General features: G+C 34.4%; 1 protein-coding gene and 1 pseudogene across 1 annotated transcript; one reads left to right on the top strand and one right to left on the bottom strand.

Moving 5' to 3' along the window:
• The window catches only part of LOC132724204 (peroxisomal carnitine O-octanoyltransferase-like), a 40044-nt pseudogene that overhangs the window by 12072 nt on the left and 9320 nt on the right, over positions 1-18652 (bottom strand).
• On the top strand, positions 2916-6231 carry LOC132724206 (protein male abnormal 21-like). The gene is made up of 2 exons (XM_060709027.1): positions 2916-3021; positions 3666-6231. Exon 2 carries the CDS (start codon positions 3667-3669, stop codon positions 4780-4782), a length of 1116 nt encoding a protein of 371 aa, XP_060565010.1. The 5' UTR covers positions 2916-3021; position 3666; the 3' UTR covers positions 4783-6231.

Here is an 18652-nt window from a genome sequence, read left to right as displayed (position 1 = left end):
CATTCATTTTGTTCTTCTTTCATACATATTGTCGAATAAAACATTTTTTTAAGCTTCAGGTCCTTAAGCAGGAAACCCATTTGTTTTGTTCTTTAGCATGCATACAAACATACGTATGGTACAAAGTACATAGTTAATTCTGATATACATCTTAAGAAATAAACAAGATTTCATTTGTAAAAAATGCTATGCCACCACATTAATACAACACTAAATAGTAATGTAGGAACAGAATTTTATTGTTTTTATACAAATAAATATTGCCATAATGCATAGATCACTGACCTATCTAATTCTTATTATTAGATTAGTGGTTAAATCTATTGTTATTCAAAAAATGATCAGAGTAGGAATCTATCAATGCAGTTGAGTTAAGTGAATTTGGTGGTGAAGGTTATATTTCACATGGCCAAAATTCCATGACTGTACATCAAAGGACAACACAGTAAGACACAATCTAGGCCAGCTGATATCAAAGTTCACGTTACATCTTAATCTGTGCACATGGTTCAAATTTCATAGCTGCACATTAAAGGATAAAAAAGTAGGTCACATCATCAAAATCTAGGTCACCTGATATCAAAGTTCAATTTTACAAATAAAAATGTGCACATAGTCCTAATTTCATGGCTGTACATCAAAGGACAAGAAAGTAGGTCACTGTCCCCTTGGGCAAGGCAAATTTTTACCCAAGGGTTTAATTCAAACAATGTTGATAAAGGTCCACCAAACAACATTTCATGTCAAATATCTAAGCTGTAGCTTTCTCCAATTCAGAAAACATTTGTTTAAGTTTCTGTTTTTACAATTTGTATATAACAAAAATCAATGCCCCCGGGCAGGGCCAATTTTGACACCAGGGGCAAAATTTGAACAACTTTGGTAGAGGTCCTATGGATGATATTATAAAGCAAACATCAAAGCTCTAAGCCTTGTACCTTCAGACAATAAGATTTTTTAATTTTTTACTATATGTATATAGTGAAAATCTATGACCCCGGGGAGGGGCCAATTTTGACCCCAGGGCTATAATTTGAACAATCTTGGTAGAGGTTCACTACACAAAGTCTCATGCCAAATATCTAACCTCTAGCCTTTGTCAATTCAGAGGAAAAGGTTTTTTCTAAGTTTTTACAATATACAATATAAGGAAAACTCATGACCCCCGGGACGGGACCAATTTTGGTAGAGGACCTATTAATATTATTATATACTAAATATCTAAGCTCTAAGCCTTGTACCTTCAAACAAGGAGATTTTTTAAGTTTTTACTATATACATATAAGGAAACCTATGACCCCCTGGGGCGGGGCCAATTTTGATCCCAGGGCTATAATTTGTAGACAAGTAGATTTTTTAAAGTTTTTACTAATTATACAATTATAAATTTATAAGGAAAACCTATGACCCCTGGGTGGGGCCAATTTTGACCTTAGGGCTATAATTAAACAATCTTGGTAGAGTTCCATTACATAATTCTTCATGCCAAATATCTAACCTCTAGCCTTTGTCAATTCAGAGGAGAAGGTTTTTTCTTAGGTTTTACTATATACATATAAGGAAAACCTATGACACCCGCAGCGGGGCCAATTTTGACCCCAGGGCTATAATTTGAACAACTTTGGTAGAGGACCTATAGATGATATTATATACCAAATATCTAGGCTCTAAGCCTTGTACCTTCAAACAAGGAGATTTTTTAACTTTTTACTTTATACATATAAGGAAAACCTATGATTCCCTGGGACGGGGCCAATTTTGACCCCAGGGCTATAGTTTGAATAACTTTGGTAGAGGACCTATAGGTGATATCATATACCAAATATCAAAGCTCTTGGCCTTTCACTTTCAGACAAGAGGATTATTTAAGTTTGCATTTTTTAAAATCCTTTTCTAGCCCCGTGACCTACTTATGCAACAGACCGGAACCATTTGAACAACTTTTGCAGGGGACCACCCAAGGATCATTCCTGTAAAGTTTGGTTACTGTGCAGTCATTGATTTTTGAGGAGATGTTGTTTAAGAAATTGTTGACGATGGATGACGGGGGATCACAATAGCTCACACTCAGGTGAGTTAAAAAGTATTTCATCAGTGTGATATACCATATATCACACTCCTTCATAAAAACTTATTGTTTCTCCATACAGGTTTTAACTTAAATATGATATGTATCAATGTAAAAACCTTAAACAGTATTCTTACTATGCTGAACTTGCCATCTCTTGAATTTGTAACTGTCAGTTAAATATTTCAGTATTTATGTATCAGTAACACCACCATTGCAAATAGGGGACATAAATATACACTCGAATGGAAACTTGTTTCAGACATAAAAAATAACCTTTCAACTTGTGGAGAGACATATTCAGGAAATTTATCTGAAACATGTTAACTAACAGAGACATTATAGTGTTGCAACTTCTTCATGAACTGATAGTAACGTTATGGAAAAAAAAAAACTATCTCATGCACAAAGTTTATCAATCGTCTACATTTCGAGGGGTTCAAGCCCTCTTTATCAAGGAGTTTGCTGTTTATTTTAGGAATCACATATCAATCTTCTTTTTTCTTACATTTAGTTATTTATAAAAATTACAGGAAATGACATCATTGATGTCAACAATAGAAATTCTGCAAAAAGTGATGATTCAAATTTGCAAATCTGCATAATGAAGGAGTCAAGTACATATCACTAACAGCGAGTGAAATTTCATTCTGAAAATAATTGTTTTTCTTTGAAAAATATGATGTTTTAACACATTCTATATTATTTAAATAGACATAATTATCCTATATTATCATGTTTTTATAGAATACATTGAAAAATGTAAAAAGGGACATTATTCAATTAACACTCATAACAACTGTTAGGAAAAGGAAATGAGTTATTTCCCTTTCATTTCATTCAAAACCAAAAGAGGAAGTAAAAATAGCAAAATTTCCACCTAGCTGGTCAAAAGGAAAGAAACAGTTTTTGTTGATTATTTCTATGAAATACCATTAAATACAACCTTCAAAGTAAGTTTAAAACTCTATTCTAAATACACAGTTTCTCATTTATATAGAATGAATTATGTAAGAAAGTAGTTCAGGCAATATTTTAGACAGTGTTTTTAATTTTTTTGTCTCCCTTTCATCAATCTCAAAAAAATAAAATACTTGTTAAAATAAATTATGTATTTTAATTAAATAGAAATATACATAATTATATTTAACATTATCATGTACTTTTTACAATATATTGTGGCGTTATATAAATCTAAATTTTCACATATCTGGTCAAATGACAAGAAATATTTTCTCTTGATTATTTTCAAGAAATTTAAATCCAGAATTCAAATTAAATTTAAAACATTATATTATGTACACAGTTTCTCATTTGTATTAAATGAATTATATAAGAAAGTGTAACATGAATATTTAAATGAGTGTTTAATTTAAGTGTCTACCATAACCAAATAGAGAAAAATATGCAATATTCTTGATCAATTGATATCTACCTCAACTTATTTATTTTATGTTTCATAATGTCCAGATTCAGGGTCTCCTGTTCTGTACTGTTCTAAGACACAAAGGACAAATAAATAACAAGTAGAAGTATGTGATAAAATTAATTAAAACTGCTGACTGATATATTTTTTTTCTGTATCAATATATTACAGAATGTTTCAAGAACCTGACTACAGAGAAAACTTATCATTGATGTTATCAGGGGTTTTACATGACATTGGTGTCAATGAAAGAAATGTGATGAGACGGAGAAGAGAAAGCATGCTGGAAGAGACTATGAGTAATATCAGGAGCAGGTTTACTGATCAAAATGTAACTTACTATCATCTAGGGAGTCAAAGTGAAGGTACAACTACTATAGGACTTCAGTCAGATATTGATATACTGGGCTGTCCTCATGATTTCAATATAATACAAAACTGGTCAGAGTGGGAACATGGCAAGATAAACTACCTCCTGATACAGGATGAGAACACTACCCAGGGGTATTGTTTCTTACAAATGCTCAGAGATGATGAACCTCTTCCTGTTACTGTCATTCCTGATGAAAATCATATTACTGATAGAAGAGGAAGAATATTGTATAAAAACACAGTGATAGATTATTATCTTCAGGGTGCTGAGCAGCAGCATGGACCATCTATTGCTGAGCAAGGACAACCTGGATTATGTGATTCAGACAAAGTAATTGCTTATCCATGTAAATCATGGCCTCAATCAGCATCAGGTTGGTTAGATAGACAAGGTATTGGCAGATGGCCAACACAAGAGATGAGAAGATATGCAGCAAGTACTGGGTTTTTAGTTGTTCCAACTGGAAGTAAGGTCAGTGAATATCCTGAATTGGAATGGAGAATATCTACATCATTGACAGAAAGATGTATAATGTTTAATTTAAATATAACACAAATAAGGTGCTATGTACTATTGAAAATAATTCTTAAGTCCTTCCTCAACCCTCAAGATGAAATCAACATATCAAGTTTCATGTGCAAAACAGTTTTATTAAATTGTGTAGAAAACACAGAGTCAGGAATATGGAAAGATAACAATTTATTTACATGTTTAACATACTGCTTATTGGAATTACACAGTTGTGTACAGAATGACTGTTGTTCACATTTCATTATACCGGAAAATAATTTGATGGCAGGGCAATTTACAGCTGAGACAAAACATGAACTTTCAAAAAATATTTGTGATTTTATACAGAATGATAGACAACGGTTACTTAGTATTGATATTGATGATGTTGGTCATAGACTTTAAGTTAAACTGAACAGGGTACAACATGGAGTTTACTATTTTCCTTCTCCTCTTGAAATATATGAAAATGTTTTGACCTTTGGATATCTAAACATTGCAAACAACATAAGTATACAGCATAAGCTTGTTTTAAGACATTTTCACAATGAAAACATTAGAACAATGAAGCAACAAAAGCAACAAATAGTTAAATTGATGACCTTCAGTGATAATGGTAATAGATTTGAACAAGTTGCATTCAATTTTTTAGCACCTTTTTTTTTCACCACATATGGTTCTACCCTAGCATCATCCAGCATTGGTGAAAATAATCAAGTGTCACCTCAAGCATTGGTCTGGCTATCAGCTGGTTTAAATTCAGATATCTCATCTAGCAGACTTAAACTGGCTTCAGTGTTCTACAGTACAGGAGATATGGAGAAAGCTGAACTAATTCTGAGACACACAGAACAACAATATTATTCTCATCCTGTTTTACCTATCTGTGGCTGCTGCGTAATGCCTTCACCTAGAGTAACAGCAGAGTTCAAGAGAATATGTTGTGAACAAAGTGAGGACTGTATTAAATATATGATAACATTTTGTGTCAGATTTATACAGGGAGAGATCAACTGTATTCCTCATGAACTACAATATGAAATGTTTAGATCTACACAAGATGACATGATACACAGAGATCAGTATAGAGACTTTTGGATGGACTGGGCTGTAGTTGATTCTCTAGCTTTCTTATACTTCCTACAATACAAGATCTATCGTCATCTACAAAGACATCAAGATCAACAACAAGCACTTTGTAAACTTATAAGAACCATAGAAACTTATAAAAACCTCCGGCATAGAGAAACAGCTCTCAACATTTTAGGACAATGTATGGAACAAGAAAACAGACCTCAACAAGCATTAAAATGCTACATGCTTTCTCTTCAACAAAGGGCAAGGAACAATGCAGCAAACTTCCATATATGTAAGCTCCTTTCTGGCTTAATGGTTAGCCAATAAAATGTGATCAAAAAAAGAAAGTATAAAGACTTTAGTTTTCAATGATATCAAAAAGCTAAAATGACAAAATATAGGCCTGCCATTACACTTTTTATTGCATATTATTTTGAAACACAATTAAACATGTTAAATTGAAAGAATGATTCCAACTTCATTGACTTTGAATATCTGACTTTACATTTGAGAAGTAAGAGCATCTTGTGTAGAGGACCAGTTTTGCTTGTGAAAATGTATTTTAAATTTTGGTTTATAAGGTGAAGTTTTTTTTCCAAGCTTTTTTTATACAGTAGTCAAAACAGTTTTAGCTAGTCTTCTATTGTCGGCAATATTGATACTGTTGGCAATATTTATTAAAAGTCTTGTTCTATAAATGTACCTTGTATATAAAAGTATTGTTCTTATTTTTTATTCTGTACCCTGTACAATACAAAACAATACAAGCAAATTCATTCAATTCCAGGAACATCACATCTTCCATGTCTCATTAATAACTTTGTCAGAAAAAAGCCTTGGTGTGAGTCACTTGTTAGGGACATTGACCTTGGTCAGCAGATGACCCCTATTGTTTTTGAGGTCAGTAGGTTAAAATCAACATGACAATGTATACTTTAACGCTTTCAGTGCTTTGATTTAAATTTATTCTTATAATTCCTTTTGGTTGCCATGGCAACCATATTTCTGCATGGAATGAAATTCTTGGAACAACTTTGGAAGCCCTTCATCCAAGGATCAATCCTGCCAAGTTTGGTTGAAATTGGACTAGTGGTTTTTCACAAGAAGATTTTTTAAGTTCACAATATAAACTATATAACACACAAACACACACGCACGCACGCACGCACGCACACACACACGCACGCACACACACACACACACACAAAGGTGAATCGCTAAATGCCACCGCATCGCAGACGCTGCGGTGGCATAAAAATACAAGAGGGCCATGATGGCCCTGAGTCGCTCACCAGAAACAACTGCTTTTCAGTGTTCGAATGTCAATATTTTCTTATATTAAATTTGAGCTTAAACAATAATTTGAAGAAATGCCATGACCTGGGGCATTTAAGCTTTAGCTTAAACGGGGCTAATCAAATTAATATGAGCAAACTTGATAAAAGACTACCTAAGAATGCTACAAAATTTAGTGATTATCCATCCAAATAGACATTTAAAGGTATTTCTATTTTTATCAAATATTTCAGCAGGAAATGATGTTCGAAGGTTTTTTCTATTTTTAGCTTTAGTTGCCCCTAAAAAGGGCTAATCAAATTAATATAAGCAAACTTGATAAAAGAGTACCTAAGAATGCTACAGACAAAGTTTGGTGATCATCCATCAATTGGTTCTGAAGTAGAAGATGTTAAAAGGTTTTTCTATTTTTAGCTTTAGCGGCCCCTACAAGGGGCCAATCAAATTAATGTGAGCAAACTTGATAAAAGATTACCCAAAAATGATACAGACAAAGTTTAGTGATCATCCATCAATTACTTCTGTAGGAGAAGATGTTTAAACGTATTTCTATTTTTAATTTTAGGGGCCCCTAAAAGGGGCTAATCAAATTAATATGAGCAAACTTAATAAAAACTACCAAATAATGCTACAGACAAAGTTTGGTGATCATCCATCAATTTGTTCTGTAGAAGAAGATGTTTAAAGGTTTTTTTATTTTTAGCTTAACCAGCCCCTAAAAGGGGCTAATCAAATTAATATGAGCAAACTTGATAAAAGACTACCCAACAATGCTACAGACAAAGTTTGGTGATCATCCATCCAAATAGACATTTAAAGGTATTTCTAATTTTTAGCTTTTGCGGCCCCTAAAAGGGGCCAATCAAAATAATATGAGCAAACTTGATAAAAGTCTACCTAAGAATGCTACAGACAAAGTTTGGTGATCATCCATCAATTAGTTCTCTAGAAATAGACATTTAACGGTATTTCAATTTTTAGCTTTAGTAGCTCATAAAAGGGGCCAATCAAATCAATATGATCAAACTTGATAAAACACTACCCAAGAATGTTACCGACACAGTTTGGTGATCATCCATCAATTAGTTCTGTAGGAGATGTTTAAAGGTTTTTCTATTTTTAGCTTTAGCGGCCCCTAAAAGGGGCCAATCAAAATAATATTAGCAAACTTGATAAAAGACTACCCGTAATGCTGCAGACAAAGTTTGGTGATCATCCATCAATTAGTTCTCTAGAAATAGACATTTAACGGTATTTCAATTTTTAGCTTTAGCGGCCCCTAAAGGGGCCAATCAAATTATTATGAGCAGACTTGATAAAACACTTCCCGAGAATGCTACAGACAAAGTTTGGTGATCATCCATCAATTAGTTCTGTAGGAGAATATGTTTAAAGGTTTTTCTATTTTTAGCCCTAGAGACCCCTAAAAGGGGCCAATCAAAATAATATTAGCAAACTTGATAAAAGACTACCTAAGAATGCTACAGACAAAGTTTGGTGATCATCCATCAGTTAGTTCTGTAAAAGAAGATATCTAAAGGATTTTCTATTTTTAGCTATAGCGCCAATCACATTTATATGAGCAAAATTGATAAAAGACTACCCAAAAATGCTACAGACAAAGTTTGGTGATCATCCATCAATTAGTTCTGTAGAAATAGACATTTAAAGGAATTTCTATTTTTAGCTTTTGCGGCCCCTAAAAGGGGCCAATCAAAATAATATTAGCAAACTTGATAAAAGACTACCCAAGAATGCTACAGACATAGTTTGGTGATCATCCATCAATTAGCTCTCTAGAAATAGACATTTAACGTTATTTCTATTTTTAGCTTTAGTGGCCCCTAAAAGGGGCCAATCAAATTAATATGAGCAAACTTTATAAAACACTACCCGAGAATGTTACTGACACAGTTCGGTGATCATCCATCAATTAGTTCTGTAGGAGAAGATGTTAAAAGATTTTTCTATTTTTAGCCCTAGAGACCCCTAAAAGGGGCCAATCAAAATAATGTTAGCAAACTTGATAAAAGACTACCCAAGAATGCTACAGACAAAGTTTGGTGATCATCCATCAATTAGTTCTCTAGAAATAGACATTTAACGGTTTTTCAATTTTTAGCTTTAGCGGCCTCTAAAAGGGGCCAATCAAATTAATATGACCAAACTTGATAAAAGACTACCCGAGAATGCTACAGACAAAGTTTGGTGATCATCCATCAATAAGTTCTGTTGAAATAGACGTTTAAAGGTTTTTCTATTTTTAGCTTTAGCGGTCCCTAAAAGGGGTCAATCAAATTCATATGAGCAAACTTGATAAAAGACTACCCAAGAATGCTACAGACAAAGTTTGGTGATCATCCATCAATTAGTTCTGTAGAAGAAGATGTCTAAATGTTTTCTATTTTTAGCCCTAGAGACCCCTTAAAGGGGCCAATCAAATTAATATGACCAAACTTGATTAAAGACTAACCAAGAATGCTACAGACAAAGTTTGGTGATCATCCATCAATTAGTTCTGTAGAAGAAGATGTTTAAAGGTTTTTCTATTTTTAGCTTTGCTAACCCCTAAAAGGGGCCAATTGGAATGACATGAGCAAATTCAATTGTGACTGTCACAAGGATGCTACAGACCAAATTTGAAGTAAATCTGTTTCGTAGTTTCAGAAAAGAAGACGATTGTTGACGCATGACGACAGGCACCTGGGCATCCCCCTTTGATACTTATAGCTCACCCTGCGCCTTCGGCTCTGGTGAGCTAATCAGCACATCGTGTAGAATGACAAATATAGCACAATGGGTTAAAAACCTAGGGAATTCATCATAGTGGCTTTTGATTTATAAAATTATAAAAACATTAAGAACAATTAAATTTAAATTATTCAATGAGTAAATAAATCTATTTAAATTTAATATTTTCAACAATATAAAACTGTATGTTGATATGGTCAATTTATGATATGACCATGAATAAAAAATATAAGAATAGGTGAAAAAAAGGGGTATTTTTCTACTTTGTGATCATGATTTCTGCAAGTGTCTAGAGGTACTGCTGCAACACTGTAGTGAGTTAAATCTTTAAGAAAGTAGGCTTTGAGATGACCCCTTGAAAACTTACCAGTTTGAAAGTAGGTTTTGAGATGGTCCCTTTGTGGTGCCGGGATTCTACATGTGTTGAAAAGACGTCTGAACTGGTTCATTGAAAGCCTGTTACCTTTACTGTCCTTATCTGGTCTAATTTGTTCTCTAATAGATTAACGAAAAATTAAACAAAATATTAAAATATTTCCTCATTATCTGAATAGAAGTGAACTTAAATACCTTTTTATGAAAACTTAGAAATTCTCTTTAAAAATACTTAAAATAACGTACGATTAGATATTTTTCCTCATTTTTTTAAATTTCATTAAATTTGCAAAAACAATTCCTTTAAGAATACATTTATCCACCACAAAGAAACTGGTTCACAATTATGATACAATATGGTTGACATTTAAAATTCAATTGTTAAATTTTTGTTATAAGTTAAATCCTTACGCTTTTTTTCAAAATACACAAACAATACATTTTAAAAAAAATTTCTTTACATATTAATGACGTAAAATACATAGAATAATTTCAAAATATATACTTTTAACAACAAGAAATTAAAACCATATATAGCAAACATAAATGTTAGTACAACAAGAAGTAACCAGCAAAATGAAACAGAAGTGAAAAAATTAAATATTAAAGATCATGCCTGCAGATTTTAAGCGTATATATTTATGTTAATAAAAACGTAATTTACACAGTAGAAATAGCAAACAAGAAACATGGCAATGCCATGAAACCAGGTTTTCAATTATCACCATTGTAGATAAATATGTTGTATTTGAAATACAAATACAAGCAACAAACAATGTAACTATGTGCAATGTAAAACATGAATAATGTAGGAGGAATTGCCACTGAAGAAGTGTTCACTATAATATTATGTATAAGGAAAAAAACAAAGGGCCATAATTAGGTCAAAAACTATCCAATCACAAAACCCCGACAATATGTGCCAGGGTGCTTGATGACAAAGCTTCTGTGAAAGTTTGAACAAAATCCGTTGAGAAATGTAGGACGAGTTCAGCACAGAAGAATTTGTTCACTATAATTATATTGATAATTCTGTATAATGAAAAACAAGTTACAAAGTAGACATGAAATAATATATCATATCTTTTTTAAATTACCTTCAAAGATGATATGACCTTTGACTGCCAAATCAAGTTAAAATCATGTAAACAGGATTTTCAATGTTAATGTCACTGTGACCTTGACCTTAGAACCAGCCATGCGGAACATGCGTTCTGCACGTCATCTTGATGTGGTAAACATTTGTCTGAAGTTTCATCAAAATTCTTCAAAGGGTTGAAGAGTTACAGAGCGGACAGGATTTTCAATGTTAATGTCACTGTGACCTTGACCTTGGAGCCAGCCATGCGGAACATGCGTTCTGCACGTCATCTTGATGTGGTAAACATTTGTCTGAAGTTTCATCAAAATTCTTCAAAGGGTTGAAGAGTTACAGAGCGGACAGGATTTTCAATGTTAATGTCACTGTGACCTTGACCTTGGAGCCAGCCATGCGGAACATGCGTTCTGCACGTCATCTTGATGTGGTAAACATTTGTCTGAAGTTTCATCAAAATTCTTCAAAGGGTTGAAGAGTTACAGAGCGGACACAATTTCGTTTGACGCCCGCCGATTTTCAATGTTAATGTCACTGTGACCTTGACCTTTGAGCCAGCCATGCGGAACATGCGTTCTGCACGTCATCTTGATGTGGTAAACATTTGTCTGAAGTTTCATCAAAATTCTTCAAAGGGTTGAAGAGTTACAGAGCGGACACGATTTTCAATGTTAATGTCACTGTGACCTTGACCTTGGAGCCAGCCATGCGGAACATGCGTTCTGCACGTCATCTTGATGTGGTAAACATTTGTCTGAAGTTTCATCAAAATTCTTCAAAGGGTTGAAGAGTTACAGAGCGGACACAATTTCGTTTGACGCCCGCCCATCCGCCCATCCGCCCATCCGCCCATCTGCCCATCCGCCCATCCGCCCATCCGCCCGCCATACCCCAATCTAATAACCAGGATTTTCAAAATTGAAAACCTGGTTAAAAATGGGTCAAAGACAGAAAAGGCCGGGTTGCATTTGTATACCAAATATCATGAGGCTGTGATGTTACAAAAAATGTTTACCATTGACCATTATTGTCAAAAATTTAAATAAGTCGGTAAATAGGAAGTGGATGAGCGACAGACCTGAAATCGAATCCCACAGAATGGGACCATGAGGCAATGCTGTATGCTAAATATCAAGAAGCTGTGATAAGTAGTTGCTGCGAAAACTGTTACAAAAATTTCCTCCTACCATTGTCCATTAATGTCGGAAATTTAACTTAAAGTAGATAAACAGGAAAAGGATGAGCGACAGACCTGAAATCTAATCCCACCGTATGCAACCCTGTGTCAATGCTGTATGCCAAATATCAAGAGGCTGTGATCAGTAGTTGCTGAGAAAACTGTTACGAAAATTTCCTACCACTGACCATTAATGTCGAAAATTTAACTAAGTTGTTAAACAGGAAGTGGATGAGCGACAGACCTGAAACCAAATCCCACAGTATGGGACCATGTGTCAATGCTGTATGCCAAATATCAAGAGGCTGTGATAAGTACTTACTGAGAAATGTGACGAAAATTTCCTACCATTGACCATTAATGTTGAAAATTTAACTAAGTCGATAAACAGGAAGTGGATGAGCGACAGACCTGAAATCAAATCCCATGGTATAGGACAATGTGTTGATGCTGTATGCCAAATATCAAGAGGCTGTGATCAGTAGTTGCTGAGAAAACTGTTACGAAAATTTCCTACCATTGACCATTAATGTTGAAAATTTAACTAAGTCGATAAACAGGAAGTGGATGAGCGACAAACCTGAAATCAAATCCCATGGTATGGAACCATGTGTTGATGCTGTATGCCAAATATCAAGAGGCTGTGATCAGTAGTTGCTGAGAAAACTGTTACGAAAATTTCCTACCATTGACCATTAATGCTGAAAATTTAACTAAGTCGATAAACAGGAAGTGGATGAGCGACAGCCCTGAAATTGAATCTCACAGTATGGAACCACGTGTCAATGCTGTATGCCAAATATTAAGTGGCTGTTATGAGTAGTTGCTGAGAAAACTGTTAAAACTGTTGAGCGACAGACCTGAAATCAAATCCCACGGTATGGGACCATGTGTTGATGCTGTATACCAAATATCAAGAGGCTGTGATAAGTAGTTGCTGAGAAAAATGTTATGAAAGTTTTTCCCCGCCCGCCCGCCGCCCGACATTCACCATACTATAACCCGGGTTTGCACCAGTGCAACCCGGCCAAAAAAACTGCAAATTCAGTCATTGATCGCACATAACATGTCAATAATTACTTGAATATTAAATCTTTTTACTTTTCTTAAAATCTTAGTACATTGTCCTCAAGTTAGATCTTCTTGAAATATTTTGGCTTATCTGGAGGCATGCAGATTAAGCTTTAAAATTATATCACTATAATTATTATATTAATTGTATTTTAAGATATTTCAAAAGTGAATTTTGTTCTTTTTAGCAATCTATTATACAGATATATAATTTCAGGATTACTATTCTTAGACTACAGGCATAATCTTTAATTAAAGACCCATCATGCCTCAGAGATGCTATAACTTTATGGCACATTAAAATTTTTTATGCACATTCAGGGCTACTGCCTTTAGTTGTTAAACATTTAATTTGCTCTAAAACAATTATTCAAGCATTAAAAAACTCATAGTTGCCCTTTCTAAAGAAGGAAAAATATATTCATTTCTGAGGCATAATGTGCCTTTAATTAATTAAAGAGTAAATATAGCAAAAAGTGAAATAAGGTACAATTGCATCAACAGTAATGCAAGAAAAATAATTATGCATTATTATATGAATATAAAACTAGAACTGTGTCCAAAGGACACGGATGCCCCCACTGACAACATGTATATCATGTATATAGTGAAAAAATCAACAAAGGGCCATAATTCTGTTAAATTTGGTCACAGCAAAAATTCCTTCCTTAACTACCATCTACACATTAAGGTTGTTTATCCCTGGAAGTTTAAGCAAAATCTGTCATCTGGTTTAAGAGGAGTTGCGTTCACAAAATTTCTACATAGTATATAGTGAAAAAATCAACAAAGGGCCATAATTCTGTTAAATTTGGTCGCAGCAAAAATTCCTTCCTTTACTATCATCTACACATTTAGGTTGTTCATCCCTGCAGGTTTAAGCAAAATCTGCCATCCGGTTTAAGAGGAGTTGCGTTCACAAGATTTTGGGACGTACGGACGGACTGACAGACGTACAGACGGACTGACAGACGGACGGACAAGTGCAACGCATATGCTCCCACTTTGTGGGGGCATAACAAGCCTTGGATATTCTTAGTTGTAAATGTTGAACACTAAATGAAACTATATTTTCAATCTATTTCTCCTGTTGTTTTTTTAAAGCTTTTTGGCACAATTTATGTTCAGTGTCTGACTAATTTATGGCTAAAAGGTTCTAGTACATGTTAACAGTGTCAAATATGGCAAAAAGCTTTCTTGCACATGTTGTATGTGAAGTATGTGATTGATTTATGGCTTAACAAAAATCTTCTTGTTCATGTTTACATAGTAATTTATGGCCAAAAACTCTCTTGAACATGTTTTATGTAAAGTGTGTGACCAATTTATGGCTTAAAAGGTTCTTGTGCATGTTTACAGTGTGTTATATGGCTACAATCTTCTTGCACATTTTTATGTCCAGTTTGTGACATATTTACTACCAAAGTGTTCTTGAACATGTTCACCAAGTGATTTATGGCTAAAAGCTTTCTTGCCCATGTTTTATGTTCAGTGTGTCACTGATTTATAATCAAAGAGTTCCTATACATGCTGACAGTAATATTGCAAAAAGCTTTCCTTTACATGTTTAATGTTTACTGTTTAACTGATATATGGCTTAAAAGCTTCTTGTATTTGTTGACAATGTATTATATGGCCAAAAGCTTTCTTGCACAAGTTTTATGTTTACTATGACTGATTTATGGCTAAAATGCTTTTTCTACATTTTTACAGTGCATGGATGGAAGCAAGTTAAAAATATCAGAAAACCTGTAAACTCTGAATTTAGTATTATTTCAATTGGTTTTATATAGAAAAAGTGAGCTTTAAGGATTAGAAACAACCTGAACTTCAGGCAAATGCTTGAAATCATGTTCCCATGACTGATCTATGGCTAAAAGCCTTCTTGTACATTTGACCATTAGTGGGGGATGGGAAGTTTACAGACTACAATTTGAAAGCTAAAAAACAAGTGATATAAAAGAGCAAGAGAATAGAAAACTCATGTACTAGTACAGTGCAAAATGTATTGCTATCTTTAGCAAACAATAAAAAAGAAGCCTTTTTTTCCTACTGATAAAAAATTACTTTCTCAGACGATGCCAAAAACCGAGGCCCAAATGGGTCAAAAGGGACGCCCTTTCTATCAAAACACCATCGGCTTTAGGTAAAAAGTGATTGTAAATATGGTCCAGGGACCAGCAAAATTAACATATGGGCAGATTGGTAATTGGAAATCTAGGTAAGCATAATCTCTCCACCACGCCTCAAGCTGAAATGACACAAGTAGAGAAGTTGTCATTCACAATTGCTTTGATAATGCCATTGACTTCACTTGTTAGAAAGTGATGAAATTTCCAGCCTTTGATTGTATAACAACAACCACCAAGGTTAAGGAAACTCAGGTTTTCCTACAAATGCACTAAATGAACTTTACTGATATAAAATGCACACTTAGGCGATGCCAATGATACATGTATATCAACAGCTGCTGAAATGAGAAATAAATTGAAAATATCTGCTCCAGCTGAAATGGCATAAATTTCCTATGTTCAAAATTGGTATATCTGGTACATCTGAAATGGTATAAAATTGTAAATATTTTAACCACAGTGAAATTTATGCTGCAGCCAAAATTGAATAAATTTGTTATGTTCAAAAATGGTATGTCAGCCACATATGAAACGGTATAAATTTGTAATGTTTTTAACCACATTCAGGTATCTGGTGCAGCTGAAATTGTATAGAAATTTAAATATGTTAAAAATGGCAAAACAGGTACATCTGGAATGGCATGAATTTGTAAACTGCTTCTGAAATGGAAAACATACTTTTTTATGTACAATACTTACATTGGGTCTATCACAGGCATATATACTTTAGCATTAATATTTAATGTATATAATATGTAGAACTGCGCATAAACAATTTCATAAAGCTAAATATCTTTACAAACTACGAAAAATTTTTGTTACATGATACCATTTTAGACAAACAATAAGCTAGCAGTAATTACATCAATTAATTCCATATACAGAGGGACAGTAGCTTCTGGATTATTATATCATACGGAACTTCGGAAGTAGGAAGGAATATGAAAGGTCCATGAAAGAATTTACCAAAGGCAGCTGGCTGGGTGGCCTATTACATATTGCAGGGGATTTTTAGCCGGCTAAAATGTATTTTATGAACCAATGTTATGCTATAACCAGATTACTTTGAACCAACCAATGGTCTTTGAATCACAGGTAAATACAGAACAAAGCAGACAAATGAATTTTCAGTCAGCTCTGAGACAAAAAAACTCTGACAAAAGCAACGCAGCCTATAGCTAACACAGGATGACATGACACAAAATTGGTACACACAAGCTGTCCGCCTTTGTTCTGTCAGCAAGAGCAAAGCATTCAGCACAATACATGCATGGTAAAATTTTACAACAGATAGGCCAAAAAATAATACATTTTAGTTTTTTATAAGAATTCTTAACTTTAACTGAACTTGTCATGTATGAGGAGGTATGTTTAAAATTAGATTTCTCCAAAAAGGAAAGTCTAAGCAAGTATTACAGTCAAACTGCGCGCGAGATGGCCACGCCAAAGTAGATACGCAAAGCAGGTGGACGGTATAGGTAGAGGAAGTGGTCTTTATTTTGGAGCGTTTATATAATAATGTTATATTTTAATCAATGAAGGTAGTGTGGAAGGCCTGTTTATTTACAGGAGGTGATCTTGGTAGTTGAGAGTGGTCTTTAGATACAGGGTTAGACTGATAATGGTGAAGAGCCTTTGAAATTTTACTGGTGACCTGTTTTTTGCTGGTCTGTTTTTCAGAACACGAGACTCAAGCTCAATTCCATTTCAGGTAGGTTAAAACCTAAAATGCATTATTTCAGCAGCGCAAAGAACAATTATTGATGGTTTCTGTGAGCTTTGAAATAAATAACAATTGTGGTAATATGTAATAGGTCCAACGATTTTTACACCACTTCGTGCAAGATGCCAGTTACTTGCGTTGTCTCGCTTTAGGCTGTTTGAGCATGTTAGCAACAGTTCGTTCTTAATTTCAAGCAAAAAAAATGAAGGCATTTCAAGCTGGTAAAATCGGGGAATAATAAAGGTAGGCTGTTTTTTTTTGTATGATAACAAAATCGTTTCTACGGAGTACGAGATAAGAAATGAAGTTTTGCAGCTGGATTTGCGAGGTGTTTTTCATGTAACCAGAAAACACGACCACTTTTTTTTGGCCTTTTTGTTAAGATAGTTGGTCATAAAGCATGAGTAGTTGTTCAGAACGAGAAAATCGGCCTGACTTTCTGGGATGTCATATGCCGGAGTGTTTTTAGAATTGGGGTATATAAAGAAGGCCAGCCCTTTCGTAAAACTGGGTTTCCATCTTTACGAGGATAGATAGTGATGAGTATAGGGTCCCGGGCCCGCAAAGTTCACAACGGGGCCAGAGGTAGTCTGAAGTCCGGTGTAGGCATAATCTAGCCACCATTTCTCCAGCTGTTAAGAGAAGAAAATGAAAATCAAGAATGTAACGCCGATGATGATGTTTCAATGAGTAGTAAAGAAAACTGGTGATACAGTTTAAACCAGTTAATCACGACCATCTTGAAAGTTACGTATGTGCTTTAATGCCAGTCTAGGGCTGTAGTTTAGCTGATTATAAGATGCTATGGAGAATATTGAATTTAAAATAAAATAAAAGTTACACTGTATGTTTAGATGTGCTTATTTTGGTGTTTTTGTTGGTTTTTTTATTGGGGTATTTTAATACTGAGTCATACTGTATTTTAAAGACGTCTGAGAGGTCTTGATTTAAGGTTGCTTGTATATATAAATAGAGTATGTGACCTCAAGCCCCTATCCACTGCGCTGTTTCAAAGTAGTCTGAAAAATTGACAGACAGAGATTACTAAATCAATGACAGTCACAGAAACTAGACTATTGATGAAATAAAGAACTTTCGAAAATTTTCGATTTTTAATACGATGTATAACCACTAGTTCTTTCAGTGGTTTTCAAAAATGGGCTGGTTTGAGAAAAAAGAAATATCGTTAAGAGTGAGAAGACCCTGATGTTAACATTTTAACCCTTAGCTTTCTAGCAGTGACAGCTTCGATGGTGCGAGCAAGTGTTCACTGATCAGTCTGAGTTCGTGGCACTGCTGGCTAGTCCGATCATGAGTCTGCATACTCAGTTATTATTCTGATGGTCTGGCCACTACTCCCTTTTGGCTTTATCAGTGGTCTGCAGGTGGCTTGCCGCGTGATTGGCTATTTCGATGGTCGGTGCTCACGTACTTCATTGGCTGATTATGATGGTGCTGCACTCTCCTGATTGGCTTATCATGGTCTGACTGCTCCATCATTGGGCTGTTACTTGTTCTGCACTGACTCGCCTATAGGGCTATTATCATGGTCTGCACGTAGCTCCCTAATTGAACTA

Source organism: Ruditapes philippinarum, unplaced genomic scaffold, assembly GCF_026571515.1.
Source record: "Ruditapes philippinarum isolate M1 unplaced genomic scaffold, ASM2657151v2 ctg6519_1_1_1_1, whole genome shotgun sequence".
Lineage (NCBI taxonomy): Eukaryota > Metazoa > Mollusca > Bivalvia > Venerida > Veneridae > Ruditapes > Ruditapes philippinarum.
Note: the sequence above shows the minus strand (reverse complement) of the source record. Positions and strands in the feature narration are given on the sequence as shown.